We start from the raw sequence: 17372 nt of genomic DNA, 5'->3' as shown, positions 1-17372 counted from the left end.
ATCGGCTTTGTGACTGTTCGTACCTCTCTTAAAGCTTGAGAAACCCTTGTGACCTCCAACATTTCAACCTGTCAAACCTTCCTCACTTTGCCTCTTTGCTCCTAAGTCTGTTGAAGTAACTTTTAAATTTGGGCAGTTTTTCTTCTGAAAATAAAAGTTGACCTTTGCCACACAGGTGACTCTCTTCTAACCTTGGTATTTCTTGTTCTTCTTTTTATGCTCTAATCTCTCTTCTGCTCCATGACTGTCTCTAGGATACCCAGACCACATGGTGTTCTCTGAGTTCCGCAGGCGCTTTGATGTCCTGGCACCACATCTGACCAAGAGGCACGGCCGCAACTACATTGTCACAGATGAGAAGAGGGTGAGTGTTTGGAAGGTTTAACCTGATACTTACGAGTGCTGTTGTCTGTGGCTGGACAGTGACTGCTGTGATGGAAACTGCTCTCTGAGGGGTTCCGCACAGTTAGATCTTAAAAATCAATGTGCGGTCCCTCAACCTCAAAGGGCTTTATGCCAAGGGCCATACATAATCTATGGCCCTTGGCATAAAGCCCTTTGTTTTCCACTGTAGACATTGTACTCAAAATTAATTTGGTGCTTAACTGAGGGTTTTTTTTAGCAGCAGGATCATAGACTGTGTATAAAGATGGACAGCATGTCTTCACTTGCCACTGTACAAAAGTGAACCCAAAAAAAGTGAATCCTGGGTACAGGTGCTGCCATCTTGTGCTGGTGATTTGGTTTGGGGCAGAGCCTGTGTAGTAGGGAGTGGAGCAACAGTATTGAGGTCCTGCCTCAGCTGTCAATCAAATGAGATTAACTTGTACTTTATATATGAGAACTATTGACAATAAAACAAATATAAAAACATGATCCTCATCCCTTACCCTATTATGACCTTTACTAGGCAAATATTTAAGCAGGAAAAATTAAATGAGGCTGCTTTTCCATGAAAAGTTTCCTAATGTATCTTAACTTCGTACAAAGTGCAGTAAAAACAGTATTTGGTGGGGCTTCAAAACTCTAAATCTCAGATGTAGTCTTGGGCATGCATTTTGTTGTTGTTGCCTTTGTAGCTTCTTAGTCTTCATTCAATCCTAGACTGACTCCATGATCAGATCAGGGCTGTGTGGGGCCCAGACCATCTGTTGCAGGACTCTTTGTGTTTCCTGAACTACCTGTGAAGATAGTTCTTTATAACAGGCGCTATGTGTGGTGTCATTGTCCTGCTGCACCTCCCTGATGCCAGCGCATGATGAATATGAAACGTATCAACTAAAGCTCCCTACAAAGTTTGCATGGTAGTTTACAGTGTAGAGTTACAGCTGACAAATCACTGGAGCCATTTAACACCACTGTTCATATTCAAATTGTTGAACAGCAAGGAGCCCTTATCGCTGCCCGACCAAAGTAACATCACAAAGTGAGGTTTGTCAAAGATCACCTTGAAACTAAACAGAGCTCATATGGGAAATGTTTTGTGGATTGTTGAAACTAAGGTTAAATTGTTCAGGAAGAAAACACAGCACTGATGGCACTGCATGCAAACATGAAAACACAGCACTGTTCAAGTTGAGTACAAAAGAGACGGCATCATGATGTAGCCCAGAGTTGTAGTCAAGGCACTAAAGATAGAGTCCGAGTTAAGTTTAGCTTCCCCAGTGTTCAAGTCTGAGTTTTCAAGGAAGAGTCTGAGTGAGTTTCCCACTTCCAGATTCAGAGTCGTCATGCTTACATTTATTGTGAAATTGGTTGAAGCATAGGCCGCGTCTTTTGTCATCATAGCATTAACTGTTAGTGACGGTGTGAAAGTGAATCTGCTTGCAAGCTGGTGAACTATGGGGTATTTCCCTCTCTTTATGTAAGAGCATGGTCTTTCAGCAGAACTTTTTTGTAATTCTTTCACTCAATACCAATCACTCGCACTCAAACAGCAATCGAAAGAGCAGTGGAGAAAAATGCGAGAGCAGACGTTTTGACATGCGCACAGAGAAGCAGCGTAAGCTGGAGGAGGAGAGCTGAGGCCGGAGCGCAGGAAATCTGTCCAATCAACAAAACATTGAGTGCAAGCTCTCGCTGAGCAAATCTAAGCACATGCAGAGCCTATTTGAGCGTGACCACAGGGTTTTGAGTGAAAGCATTACACAGTCTAAACGTGAAATGATTAAGTCCTGCTTTCACACTGAAAGACCAAACTCTTAAAGTAATGGAGATTACTTAATAGAGATGGAAAAAACCATAGTGAACACACATTCCAGCCTTTGCATAAAATGTTATAATGTCACAGTGTTGATGCAACAGTCAATATCTTTTGCCGCATTATTACAGCATATTACGAAGAACAAAAATCCATGTTGAGTCACGAGTCGTCCTGAAATCGGGAGTTGAGTACCACAACAGTGATGGAGCCACCATGAATTCCTAACTTACTCAAGTTATCTTACAAGGCTATGACCCTAAACATGAAAGTAAATTTACCACGGAATAACCTCATACAATAAAATGCACATGTCAAGGTGGTCCAGTCAGAGCTCAGACATTAACCCAAACAAGATGCTTTGGACTGGAAACAGCTCAGTTAAACATTCCCAGCAGACGGAACATTTCAGAATTTCTCCTGAATGTGTTGCAGGTCTGATCCACAGCAAAAATAAGTGCTAGTTTCAAGTTCATTTTAATGCAAAAGGAGGTTCGATCAGTCATGTGGTCATTTACTTTTTCCACCAGCACTTTAAATGTTTATTTATCACATTTTATGACCAATTAATGCAAACCAGAAAACCAGGTCATTCCTATGGGTTCACACACTTTTGCCCTTTCAGCAAAAATAGATTACAGTGAATTGTATTTTAAAACAAGTACAGATCTGTTGAGGTCCTCTTTAAAGCACTGGCTGGGAGAAGTTTTTACGGGGTTTCCTTGTCGATAAAAGATCAGTATAATTGATGTGTTTTTGGAATAATTTGGAGATAGTTTTCTGTTTCTTGTGATTGAAGTTACATTCAGACGGGTTTAAAACCAAATACAATTGTACATGGTGCACATCATGACCTACAGCACCTCAGTCTCTGTAACAGTGAGTCTGCCTCTCCTGACTGCACTACAGTAGATGTGTTTGCCCAGCAGATGTGAATTATCAACACTGTGTATATTGAACTTAGCTTCAAAGGCATAGAAAGTATTGCTTCATATTCTCCCCCCCAGCTAGTACATGTAATGAAAAGTTTGAGATGAGTGCTACAGCAAAACTTCTCGGAGAATGTGTTGCAGAGAAAAGTTCATCCCTGGCCACCTTTTCTTTGCTAACAAGCTTGGGAAGCGCAGCCACACATTAGACCAGTTTCTCCGGAGGAAAATCCATTTCCCACAACATTGTGTGGCTTTGTAGGACATCGACTGAGCTGCTTCGAGTTATGTGACTTTTTTTATTTTGTTGCTCTCCTGTGAGCATGTTCGGTCACGCTGGTCAGAGCCTGAAAGAAGTCAAATGTTTATTTTTTAAATGAGCAGGTACTAGTACAGGATCTTTACTGTTTGTTACAAACAGCGGACTAAAGGGGTGAGATGCTTCAATCTCAAAGGGTTAGAGATGGATAAGATATCCTTAAAGCCTCATTCAAATCCTTATATAGAAACGCTTTCTGAAACAAAGCTGTTTGAAAACAAATAATTTGTCCACACAGTTTGAGGAAAACAGAATATTTCTCAATGGTTATCTGTAATTTGTTAATGGCAGTTTTGAATAATCATTAAATATTGTGTCATAGACTGGGCCTATTCCTTTAACATGCTGGAGTCATGAATACAATTTTTTTTTAATAACTCATTAAGTGTTTGAAACATAATGAGCTTCACTTATGACAGTTGTATTGTTGAGGTTAATGATGAATCTATGGATATGGAACTAAATTTATAATTTCAGTTGAATTAAATTAAATGATGTTATCTATGGCTGTCGAGGGGTTCTGTGAAGAACGACCCTGATGACATCATCAGAGTCTCAATCTAAAAAAAATATTTAAAAGGAAAACCTGAGTGACAAACAGAAAGCATGCAGGCAGGGTCGGATAAAGGCATGCAACTGAACTGCATTGTGGGGAGTAAGGTCAGAATACGGTTCCCTTTGCTGTGCCAGTGTTGATCACTCCAAATTTCTGCAGGTGTAAGTGCCTCCTAAAATAAAATATTTACTTATCAAAAATAGAGTGGAGCACAAACCTCTTCCAGTCCCATTAAATTGAATCAAGCAGCACTCAAAGACATCAGTTCCCCAAATTTGATTGATTTTCTTTCATCTAGATCTATTAATTATTCCCAAAGAAAATGTTGAAAGACACCCAATGTCGCAATGTTCAAGAAAGCAACAAAAACAATCCTGGCCCTAACCACATATTTCCACCAGTTGTTTCGGTGTACTCTTGCTTACAAAATAAGCTTGATGGGGGTAATAATTGGTTAAATATTGAAGCTATAACATCTGGATATTCAGTATATCACTTTTAGTCCCCCACGTTGGAATCCCTCGGTGTGAACAGAATCACTTCATTTCACCTCTCCTCCTGCTCTCCTCTCTCCACCGTCCTCATCCTGCTCCAAGTGCGCTCTTGTGTGTAATTAATTATGATTGTGCAGGCTGGCAGCATACGGCTACTGTACTGATTAATTACCAGCACCGAGAAGAGCTCTTTCTTTCCTGCTCTCTCTCTATCTCTCTCTCTCCACCCCCCCCACACACTCTCTCGTCTCTTGCCACGTACTTCCTTGTCTCATTATCTTCCCATTCCTTTTGTACATGCATCAGAACAGTTTAGGAACATCCCCGAGCATGTGATTAATGTCTTCTCCACATTCTGTTCAGGCAGTATATAGCAGCTTTGCACAGAGGGCGCGATTAGCTCTTATGAGTGGGAGGTGGGGGCTGGTACAGGCAAAGCATCTCCACATTAAGGCTGTGCAAGAATTTCTCCTCATAAATATAGAGAATGTTTTTTTTCCTGTAAAGACAAATCTGATTGGCTGCCTATTTGTGTATGTCAATTTAATGTGGAATATGAAAGGACTATCTACGGACTGTCAACAGAGGTGATGAAAGTGGATTAATTAGGCAGATAAGTGAAAACAAGTTCACGGCCAATTGGTGGCAAAGAAAGAAAGTAAAGAAAGAAAAGACGAGAGGGGGTGTAATTGGAGGAACAATTTGAAAGAATTGATCTTCAGAAAAAGAGGAAGTGTAAAGACAACATAAGCCATTTGACAACACATATTTTGAAAGGTGCAGTTGTTCCTGATAAACATTAACATTATGTTCCAGTTATTCATTTCATTATGTACACTATGATTTACCCACTGTTACTTGTTAAGTGTCTGTGCTGTGACCTATTTTCTTTCTCAGTATTTCTGTTGCGAACAACCCAGTTGTGTCAGTTCCTCTTAATACAGCGTGATGTAGCCCTGATATCAGCAGCCAGATTAAAGAGATATCTCAATATGACCCCCAGCTTTTCGGAGATTTGTCACAACCAATTTACAGGAGGCAATTAAAACCAGTGACCAAGATATTCCGACTTTTAACCATAGAATCCTTCATCTCCAATAAAGCAATTAGAGATTGCCTTTTGTAGAATACATTTATTCAAACTCCATAGCCCATTTTTGTAATCTACAATATATTATTAGGGCCAATTAGAGGGGAATCAAGTCATGCATTTATTAAAATATAGTAATTAAATCATGCAAATAAAGGATTTAAGTCTTAATATTACATCATCGGAAATGAAAGGGAGAGAAGGATCCAGAGAGTGGAAAGTGCTTCTTATGTCCTAAACATGTTTTTTTCATGATTATTTGTCATTAAACTGACTTTTTTTCTCATAATATTACAACTTTATTCTCATAATGTTATTGCTTTATTCTCTCCACTTAAAGTTTGTTTTTCCTTTAAGTGGCCCTAATACTACTTTCTATAAAGTTACTGACTTTTTAAGCAGATGGAGTATACTAAATTTCTTAATAAAGGTGCGTTTACAAACTAGTTGTGATACAGAAGACAACAACAGCTTAGACTTCAGTGGTCGGTGCTCATTAATATGAATGGACCTGAAATAGATAAACACATTTGCTTTGTGTCACCAACTATTCAAATTTGAATATCTCATGGCCGTAAGACAAACTTCACATTTCAGACTTGCTACTGCTGCAAAATTAGAAATTCAACACTTTCCTCATGTGGAATAAAGTAACTAAGGGATTTGAGGATTCATCTTTTCCCTCTTTTTGGCAAATAATATAAATATTGTCACTGACTACCAGATATTGAAATTCTCCGTCACTAATGCCAGTATCAGCCTCGAAAAGCTCAGAGTTCCACTGCACGACTGAGCAGTGTGCGATTTGTCTTCTAAAGGTTTGGTTGACACATCGGGCGAATCCTAAGAGAGAAGGGACCTGAGAAGCTTCTCTGTATGACTTGTTTTGTGCTTCCAGCTTCCTCGAGGCGGTTCGAGGGAAAGTGTGTGTGTGTGTGTGTGTGTGTGTGTTAGCTGGTGCTCATCGAGAATGGTATTTGTTGCTATGGCACCAAGCTATCGTCCTTTGGGCAACCAGGCTATGTGATCATGCAGAAGTCCGAGGGCCCAGAACAAACCGGGCTTGTTTTTGTTTATCTGTCGACTGAATGTTTGTTTTGCTGGTTTCCAGGCAGTGCAGGAGTTGCTGGAGTCCTTGGAGCTTGAGAAGAGCAGCTACCACATGGGGCTGAGCAGGGTGAGTGGAGTCACATACACAACACATGCATCACACTGTTATACACACAAGGGCTGTTACCACAATATCGTAAATCAAATCATGACCACACCTTCACCAACCTCCACTACAGACCGCAGCCTTGAGATCAAACAGGCAGAGATTAGAGGATTTATTCCAATCGTGCTTGCTTTGTTTATATTTATGTTCCATGTTAAGATTCTTTCTTTCCTTGCAGCCTTTTAATGTGAAATGATTCAGTTAATTTGATAGTAGATTAACTACGCTCAATTAACAGCAAAGCAGTTATGAAACAATAAGTGAATAAATACAACATATAATTGAATGCCTTCCAGTGGCTTAAAGAAAACAACATCTCACGTTCGTGGTGGGGTAAGCCTTTAATTTGTAGGCAGAGCAGGAAGCAGTGAGTTAATACTGGATTACAAACTGACAATGGATAATAACAAAAGACAGCCGCAGTGGTGAGTATGACACATTTTTGTAGCAGTGATGTACTGATTCCTACTCAATGTTAAAACACAGAAAACACAACTTGTTGTTCTGATGTTATGACTCTGAGACAGTCGCCAGTTCATTGCAGGAAACTCTGAAAACTGACATAAAACGCTCCAAACTTCACATCATGTCAGCTTTGGCAGCTCATCCTGAGGAGAGAGTCTTTGGCTGTCGCGTCTTTTCCCTGTTCCCTTCAAGGAACGTCACGCCTTCAAGCCCCGTTGTCTTTTCACTCAGTGACACTCTCAGTTCCACAGATAATTAAAAAATGTTCCTTTCAGCTACCTTTCAAGCAGAAGGCGTTGCGGGTGTCAAGAAATCAATGTTGTTTTGTTCCTACGCAGTGACAACTCTTCACACTTCCCTCCTCACCTTCAGTGGTCCTGGTGCGATTTCTTTTTGATCTTTCTCAATTTATGGGCAGGGGCTGATCTTTGTGGCTCTCTGTGTCTGCGACCCCTGCCAAGCAGCAGACAGACACTGCCAAACTCCAACTATTGAGATCAAGGAAGAAAACCTCAGCTAATCACCTGGAAAAAGACAGGCTGATGGCTGTGTTAATTAGATCTGTGAATGTCTGTGGAATATAGAACACTGCGCCTTAAGCTGTCATTATGAGAAGTTTTCCTGGCACGTAGGGAGTTTAACCTTGTCTATGTGCTGGTGTGGCACACTAAAATAGGTCCGCTGCTTTCCCAAGCTCAGATTAAGTTTCAAGTCAGAACTTTCTCGTTCTCTGCTGTTATTGGTGATGTTTGATGTGTATTGTCTTATGTTGTGTTAACAGACCAACAATAACTTCTCTTTCAAGAATAGTGCAACACTGTGGATGATCTTTACAATGATTTGTGCACACCTGTTGGCTAAAATTCCCATTTGTACTCAATTTACTTTTCACTGCAAATAGGGATCAAGGAGGAACTGTCAATTTCAGACACAGTGAAACCTTAGCTCCGATCAAATCTCTTGCTGCCTCAAACCCATCCCATGCATTTTCCAGAAAAGAAAAGATTACAAGAGGCAAATTCTGTTGTTTCATAGTGCAAACAAAGCTTTATTTGTTGTACTCCTTAATCTTAGTATCTAGCTTGGACTCAAGGTATAACTACAACAGGTGTGGCAATGAGCTCAGAAACTGCATGTTGAAGCAGCAGTTACATTTTTCGGAAAACCTCGAGCTGAATACATGACATTGGAACAACCAACCCTTTCTGTTGTTGTTATACCTTTGTTTTATTGTCGGGGTGATTATCAGCCAACATTAAAGTGTCACCCATAACATATGAAATGTGCACCACCTCTCTCTGCCAAAATGTCCCTGTGCTTCGCTGCCAACTTGTATGTGGCTCTCTGCCTGGAATCATTTAAACCGTCCCTGCAATGACAAATGAGTCTCCAAGGAGCACAGCAGTTCAGCTCAGATGTGTCCTCTCCTCCCAGGCCAGCTTGACATCATCTGCCCATGGCAGTATTTCCCATGGGATGAGAATGTATTTCTGCTGGTGGAATCATACTGGTTGAGAAAGGGAAATAATAGATATAAGTGTACTGTTTATAGCTTAGTCATTATACATTTTATTCAACAGAACATCTTACGCATCATTACTAGGCCAGGGTATCATTTGAAATTTTCCTTTTTCCTACAGGTAAAAAAAAAAAAAGCTACCCTGTCCTTTTTCATTACCTAGTGAATTCCTGTTGTCCTGGACATAAATGTGATAAAACATGGAGTGGATGAGGTTCAAGATTGCTTCTCATTCAAACTTTTCAAGGTTTAGACTAATTCAACAAATCATGAACAGTAATTGCTTTATTTTGCAGTTCCAACATGGCAGCATCAGCTTCCTCTCTGGAAAAACATTAATAGTAGAAATGCTCAGAGCAGAGCCAGGCTCACTTCACTTCCTGATGTTGTGTTCTTCTTCATCCAGTGTTTTTAACAACAGCATTGTTAGTGGACCACTTAACTGATTTACCAAACGCCCTTTAATGTTAGCCACCAAGGCTATGGCAGAAGTACCTCTAAAAACAATAACACTGGTGGACTCCCTGACCAGCAAAACCCTTTTTTCAACAACATGGTGGGGTTTTGTTGAGGTTTGCACACCTTATTTTGAACTGTTTGATAAATAGATTCAGAACTGGTAAATTCAGCTCTGAGCCTAGTATAGCCTCAAACAACTACGTGATCTGACTGATCCCACTTAATTTCCAGTTTGTGCATTTGAAATACCTAATATTTGGAAGGTCTAAGTGAAAGTCTGGTTCTCAAAACACTTACAGGCTAGGTAAATAGTTACTGAACAATAAATAATTTTTGTATAGAGGTGAAGTCACAAGGTCCACATGACATTTAAACTTAAACAATCTTAGTTCCAGGCCGTATTCCAAGTCATACTTCCTCCTTCGCTCTGCCAGTTAAAAATTAAGAGTCAGAGTAAGGAACACTCACATCCTCTGAAGGACAAAGCATCCACAAACTCTGCTTAATGAATCTAGAGCTGCCAGCTAATTCAGGGGCTGAGGAGCTGAGGTGTCTGTCTCCAGACACAAATTATGTAGAAGGGGTTGGAGGTATAATGACGTAGGTTTTTACAGGGGGCTCGGTGTCAGCCCATCTCCACATGAAATTGTTCCTCATTGGTATTCAGGAACTAGCACTGCTGCCCAAATCATCAGCAAAGGAGATGAAAGACAGCAAAACCTTTTAGACGGGACTTAAATATAAAGCTGCCTCACAAAACAGGGCCTGAAAGAGGTGCTTGACACCAACCCACACAAAAGTTGTGATTTATAAAAACCAACTTGCGCCCACCTGTGCTGAAACTCTGAGCCATGCTGAGGACATTTTAGAGATGTGGGAAATTGGCAGCATAGATGGTGAGGTGGAAAGTAGTTTTAAGAGAAAAAGTTGACTTGTGTGGGAGTCATTGTATGAGCATGCGGCGCAGGATATGAAGCTGATCCACAACAATTCCAGGTTAAGCATGATTTTTAAATTGACAACACCAAAAATGGAAGTTGTATAACCTGATCATTTTGGCATGGAGCTTTGGAGATGTTTTAAAATATTTACTCTTTCAAGGATTTCAGGCAGGTTTAAAATCCTCCTAAACCCTAGCAAGTTTGACATAAGTCCTCAAGATGTGATGCATGGTACAGTTAGGTCTTTGTTTAGCTAAACAGAAGATGTTTTACCTTACTGACAAGTGTTTTTCAGTTGCATGTTATCTGAACCTGTCTTCTTCTCCTGCAGGTCTTCTTCAGAGCAGGGATTCTATCCAAGCTGGAGGAGCAGCGGGACGTTAAGACCAGGAGGAACATCTCTCTGTTCCAGGCTGCCTGCAGGGGATACTTGGCCAGACAGGCCTTCAAGAAGAGGAAGGTAAGACTGTAGCACTCAGTGGGTAGGATCCCATCAACTCATCTGAAGGGTATTTCGGTTTCTGTCTTTCCTTGTATATTATAGCAACCTCACTGTTCCTGCATATTAAAAATACTTTTATGACAATCGAACCAATTTCAATCATTAGGAAAAGTGTGTTATGTGGTGGTACATGTATGAATATTGTGGGAAACATCAGATACACAGACACACAGTACTGAACACAACCTCAATCTACACAAAAAACAACAATGGGCTTTATAAAACTTGTGTTCACTAAAGCAATGTCTATTCAAGACTGTGTTTGTCATTTTTTGTGTAACTTTTGTGTCTAATTTGTGATGCTGCCTCATAAACTATTCAAAACATTAAAACAGCCCTTATTGGCTATCCCCACTACATAGATAAGGTAATTAACAGTATTCATTGTCCCATGATATCTCTGTAATGCTGTAATAAGACAGAGTTGCAGCTGTTGTGGCATTTGGACTTAATGTTCTTAATTAACTGTTAGGGAATACTTATCTATGAATGGCCTTAGGAAAATACCAGATAAATCCTAAGAGAGCACAAAGCTGGCAGTAGTAAAAAGATTTCCTCTGAGATGAACTTCTGCTACTTCCTCATTTCCTTGTCACCTCCACCTGCCCCCAGGTTCTCCTACCTGCTTTAGAATCACATAAAATCTGAGCTTCAGATCTCAGCTCCCCAGTGATCAGCTGTCAATCTGCCACAGCAGGCCTGAATGAATGGACGGAGAGCTGCCAGTCTGCTGCTTCTCTCGAGAGGCAGTTCACCACCCTGTGTCTTCTTTACTGCATCTGTGCAGTTGTGTGCAAACACTTGCGCACCCCTTGGCAAATTTCATACTAAGTATTCAAAGAAAAAATAATACTCCTGCAGCAGGCATACACTGAAATATTACCATTTTTCAACTGTTAATTAACTTTTATTCCATGAACTTAGGGGGGAAATCTGAAAAGAGATTTTGCATATGCAAGAGTTTGCCCCTTTTGCTCATTAAGAACTTAATTAACTCATACAGCCTTAAGTGACACATTTGGATGTGTGGGGCAGGTCAGGAACAGTCATTAAAATTTGTCAGCTGACAAAAATTCCAGAGCTGATAATTCATACCTCGTGGAAACACACTGCAACACGAGACACCTCCAGGCAACTGACTGATAGACCAATTGATTCCTAAAAAGTAGGGGGTGGCTATAAAAAGACATGAAAGCTCTTCCAGCTTGAAATTTCCCTCTGTCTGAAATGTCAAGGGGAACTGTAGAGGTCAAAGCAAATGTGGAAATCACCCAAAAATGTAGCTAAGGACCTGCAGGAGGGTGGATCTGACACAGGTGTGGTGGTGCACTTTGTTCTCAATGGAAGAATCATCAGAAAGAAACTTTACCTCATCGCAATTGTCAACATCTGATGAAGTTAAGATTGAGTTCTTAGGCCAACATTACCCAAGGTGTGTTAAGATATTAATGCCAATCAGGGTGTAAATGAAGCAACATTTGATGAAAGTAAAAATGTGTTTGGCACAGGAAAACATTGAACAGCAGGAAGAATGGATTCTGGATTCAAAATGCCCTGCAGTCAGCAAAGAAAGTGAAACTGAAAAAGGGCTGGACAATTATATAAGGGAATACCGCAGAATCCACCATGACCTAATTGCAATATATACAATACTAACTACAATATGGAATACAAGCTGGAGCTGTCCAGTCCCCCCCCCCCCCCCCCCCCCCGACCTGAACATTTCTGAAAATCTGTGGGTAGATAGATCTTAAACATGCTGTGTGTGCAGGACAGCTGGCTCCAAAAAGGGTTTTCAAACTGTCTGCCAAAAACCAGGGACTTATTAGGGCACACAACCTTTTGCTTATGCGACAAGTTTGGTTAATTTGACCCAAAGTGTGACAAGAAAGCATTTGCAACAACATTCTATTTAGATGAAATCTACAGAGGGGACATTTAATTACACGATCTGGCTACTTTTGCTGGGGTCATTTCCAAGCTTTGACAATGACTAGTCAACATCTCTTCTGATTCCTAAGGCCTAGCATGCATCAAGTTCATGCTATATTTTAAAGGCTCAATTATGCTACCTTAACGTTCTAAAAGAGATGCATCCTTTTCAAATGATGTAACCATCACTGCCTATTAGGGACGGGAATCGGCAGGGACCTCCCGATACGATACTATCACGATACTTAGGTGGCAATACGATATGTATTGCGATTTCTGTGGGTATTGCGATTCTGTAAGTATTGGGATTCGATATTACGATTTCCTGGGATTTCTTTTGGTTATTTTTTTTTTTTTTAAATACTGGACCATGGAAAAATGTTGAATCATTCCTTCAAATACAACACAGTCAAATTCACTTACAGCTTTACCAGTTTTATTTCAAATATTAACATTAACTTAATGACTGCCGGGCAGCCAATAGAGAAAATAAATAAAAATGTGCCCTATTATTGTATAGCCCCTGTCAACTGCACACAAACTGACAGATTAAGAAATGTATGCCACTTAGGCTACTTTTAAACAATAAATAAAAGGTAAATTAAATAGAATGAATAAAAGTTTACTTAAAATATAAACTTTGAAATAAACAAGAAGTAGGCTATTGCTGTTTGCATGTAGCCGATGCAAAGCTAGTGCTTGGGTATGTTTAGATTCTTGTGCAAAAACAAGAGCTGGTCAACATGCTCTGGGGTGATGTTGCTCCCCCAATATACCCCCCCCCCCCCGTATAAACCAATAAATATGTTTTAAAAAAAAAAAAAAAATTTGGGAGGCAGCATATCGATTTAAAATCGTCATTCACAAGAATCGCGATAGCTGAATCGATTTTTTCCCCCATCCCTACTGCCTATTCGTCACACATTGGCATTTTTGTTCAGCAACGCATCTACGTAGCGCAGAGTCGACAGTTTCTGACAACATCCAACATGGGAATAGTGGAGGAGGTTTTGATCAAGTACCTCTGGATTTCGTCCCTGTAGTTTGTGACCAACTCACAAAGTCTCTTCTCCATTGCGAAAATGTCTCTGTCGTGGCCTGCGGTCGTCTTGCTTGACTGATTGACTACACTGCCCCCGGCAAATTCTGGTGGTACTGCCCTGTTTCATCTGTTTAAACTGTATCCCTAGGCTTTCAGAAGATGTACACAATTATGGTCGAAATGAAGGACAAGAGAGAGTACCGACCAAAGGTTCAGTCCGTTACTGACTACCTATCTAACATTGAGCATAGATGTGCTTAACGGGAAAGTTCACCGAAAAACTTAATTCAATCATTATCCACTCACCACTATGCCAATGGAGGGGTAGGTGAAGTGTTTGACTCAACAAAACACTCATGGAGTCCAAAACACAACATGCCTCCACACAGCTGGTGTGGTGTCATCCAAGTGCCTGCAAGGCATGACATTCATATTTGACTTGAAACCAGCTCCCTCTGCATAGTTCTGAGTGGATAATGAGTGAATTTTAATTTTTCTGTGAACTATCCCTTTAAGAGTCCCATTCTGTTTTGCACAGCCATCTGGACTGACCAGCAGGAGTCACTAGTGCAACGACAAGGACGTAATCCCTCACTGGGTTCTGATTTAAAATCAAGGTTAGCACTTTGTGATGCAGGATGTGGGCCTACCTTCACTGATCCCTGGTGGTGGGCACATGCTTTTTGTCATTGTTGATGTGTTTACTAAAGACCATCGTGGTATTTAAGCTTTATTGGATGGTTCACAGTGAAATGAAAATGATTTCAAACCCCAAAGAGAGGCATTTACATTGTAGCCAAATGAGCTTTTTGGATGCTTTACAAGTTACCCTTGTAGACGACTTTGCAATTTTTTTCTTTCTACACACTCTGTTTGTGTGCCTCTGTGCCTGTGTGTTTGTGTGTGCTTGTGGGTTTTCACCAGAGTGAACCTGACAAGTGGAAAACACAGCTGCCGTGCACTGACTGCCTCTTAAAGATGCCAGTGGGGATCTGTTGACTTTCTTTGTGTGTGTAACTTTACAGAAGTTTTGATGTCACTTGCGGAAGTTTTCTGTCGTGAATACTCGGTTCATTCAGGACAGAGTCCTTGTGAGTGTGTGTGTGCGTGCTTGCACACATGCATACGCTTTAGGTCCCTGTCCTGCTCTCATTATCATTTCACTTAGTTCTTTCTTGCCACACTGGGCTCAGGCCTGCCAACTAAAATTACTTTTCAAGGGCATTTGTGTTACAGTTAACTACTAGGTTTCCCCTGCAGGACTCCGTCTGAGCCTCATCTCTTGGGGTAAATAGTAATCTCTTGTAATTGATGTCACTTGGAATTTGGTTTATTTCTCTGTTACCACTGAAAGCAACTAGTAGCTAAGGTTGTTAGAACAATATGTCTCATCTGTTAACTTATTTGAGAAAAGCAAGATGACATCACTTTAACATCACATGGGTTATTTAAAGACCCTGTGAAATGGATGACAGTGTGTTAACTGATTTGGTAGATGTACTGTATGTGTTTCTGGTAAATACACAAAGCTATGGAGGGAACTGGCATGGATATTATGGGCGTTTACTTACCGTAAGCTAATGACACCAATTGTCCATCACGCCCCTGTAGCGTTTGGTCAGTCCTGGCATTTTAGATACAATTTGTGTGATTGAGCAATGTTTGGAACTGTGGTGGGACAAATTAGACATCACTTAGATCAAATATCAGTGTCCTCTGAATTCCCCAGTGTGTTTTATTGGAAATGTCCAATCCAGTGTAGCATTGGTTGTCTAGTGCAGACATACCGTAAGAATAGAGCCATCTTAGTATATCTGCATTCAAGAAATGTCCCTGTGTATCTCATCATGTTTTTTCATTTGACCAATAAATATACGTTCATCCTAATATTTCTGTATGCCAGATATTGTCTGTAATGTCTGGAAATTTATATTCTGAAATGCTCTACCAAAACATCAGCTGATAATTGCACTTTCTTGACTATTTGCCAAATCAGGACTTCTTCTTCAAAGTTGATCTTTATGAATCTACCCTGTTGTTGATAGGGTGAGGGTTTGTCACATTTGGATTTATAAAACGTTGGTATATAAAGATGGATGATATGATAGCTTCCAAAAGGGAAACCCAAATGCTTACTACCTGCAGTATAGGTTATAAACCCCACTCCCTACAAGTTCGCAGATGAGCTCTGGATTGAACTAAAGCTGTTTTCAGACATGAACTTTTCTTTTTAAATATGACGAAAGCAGCAATTCTCCAGAGCTAATCAACGTCAGATGCGTTCACAACAACAGGATAATGTCTGAAGTGTTCAGGTGAAGAGTGGCGCCTTGGTGGAGCATGCAGGAGATGGGACATAATAAAAAAATCCTTCTGTTGAAATCTGATGTTTTTGTTTAAAGCACATCAACACAGGTATTGTTGGTGTGGACATGGACACCAAGGTACCTTGGTGTCCATGTTGACAGCGATTTGAGATGGGGCACACAGGTGGCCAATGTCTGTGCCAAAATTCACCAACGTCTCCATTTCCTACGTAGGCTCAGAGTATTTGGAGTTTGCAAAAATATTATGCTAATTTTTTATAGAGCAGCAATTGAGTCAATACTCCGCTATGGTATCACCAGCTGGTTTGGTAACCTATCTGTTAAATCTAGAGCTGAAATCTCAAGCCTTGTCAAAACTGCTGGCAAGATTATGGGAATAACACCCCCCCTAAATCCACAGGACCTTTTTGAGCAGGCGACGATCAGACAGGCAAATGCCATTTTAACAGATAGTTCTCATGTGCTGAATAGTGAATATACTCTCCTGAACTCTGGAAGGAGATATAGGCTTCCCTTGTGCAGGCACAATCGATACAAACATTCCTTTGTGCCTGTATCAACCAAACTTCTCAACAGCAGGAAATGATTGCAATGTTTCTGTATATGTATACGAACATAGGCTATGTGTATATGGAAATGAATGTATTATGAGTCAAACTATGGACATACTGTATGTGAGTGAACGGATTAATGTATGCTTGAGGTTATGTGATGCTGATATGAATGTATATTTATGATTACAGTTAGAGTAGCGGTGTGGAAGCATGTGAATGCGTTCACGTCGGCTTGCTGCATGTGCAGGATTGTCCAGTGGTCTGTTTACTCCACCAGACTTTTAACTTGATGTTCTTTTTGTACTGTATGTGTTTTTATGTATGCAACATGTTCCCTGTCTTCACGACAAATTTCTCCCTGGTGGAGACCAATAAACTAACCTAACCTAACCTAACCTAACCTAACCTAACCTAACCTAACCTAACCTAACCTAACCTAACCTAACCTAGGTATTGGCCCTTATCAACAAAGCTTTCGAATCTCATTGTTTCCAATTTGGCATCCGCTTCAGCAATGTATGGCATATCTTTTTACATTCTAAGATATTTGTTTTCTTTTTGCATGCAGTGTGTGTTAGAAAGTCGTCATGCCACCCGGTTGAGGTGAATTTTCCGGACACACAATTTCTGAAAGCACCTTGATGATGATTAATAGGTTTGGTAGATGTATTTGTTGGAATGCAATGCTCTGGCTCCACGATCACTATTGCGAAGGCTCTGAAATGACCAGTGCAAGATAAAGCTCATAGGTCGGGGATTTGGCTTAAATTTATACTGTGGAAGTAAAGATGTGTGGTCCATTTTTATAAACAGTAACTGGACTTAAA

The 17372-nt window shown here is 40.4% G+C and overlaps 1 protein-coding gene across 1 annotated transcript in view; it reads left to right on the top strand.

The window, feature by feature from the left end:
* Positions 1-17372, top strand: part of myo18ab (myosin XVIIIA b) — a 118207-nt gene that overhangs the window by 56415 nt on the left and 44420 nt on the right. Inside the window, exons 20-22 of the mRNA XM_061072925.1 lie at positions 255-364; positions 6700-6765; positions 10520-10648. Of these exons, the coding sequence (XP_060928908.1) occupies positions 255-364; positions 6700-6765; positions 10520-10648 (305 nt within the window). The remainder of the gene's footprint in view (positions 1-254; positions 365-6699; positions 6766-10519; positions 10649-17372) is intronic.

The sequence above is a fragment of the Limanda limanda genome, chromosome 6 (genome assembly GCF_963576545.1).
Source record: "Limanda limanda chromosome 6, fLimLim1.1, whole genome shotgun sequence".
NCBI classification, from domain to species: Eukaryota; Metazoa; Chordata; class Actinopteri; order Pleuronectiformes; family Pleuronectidae; genus Limanda; species Limanda limanda.
The sequence above is the reverse complement of the archived record's forward strand: the minus strand, read 5'-3'. Positions and strand labels throughout refer to the sequence as shown.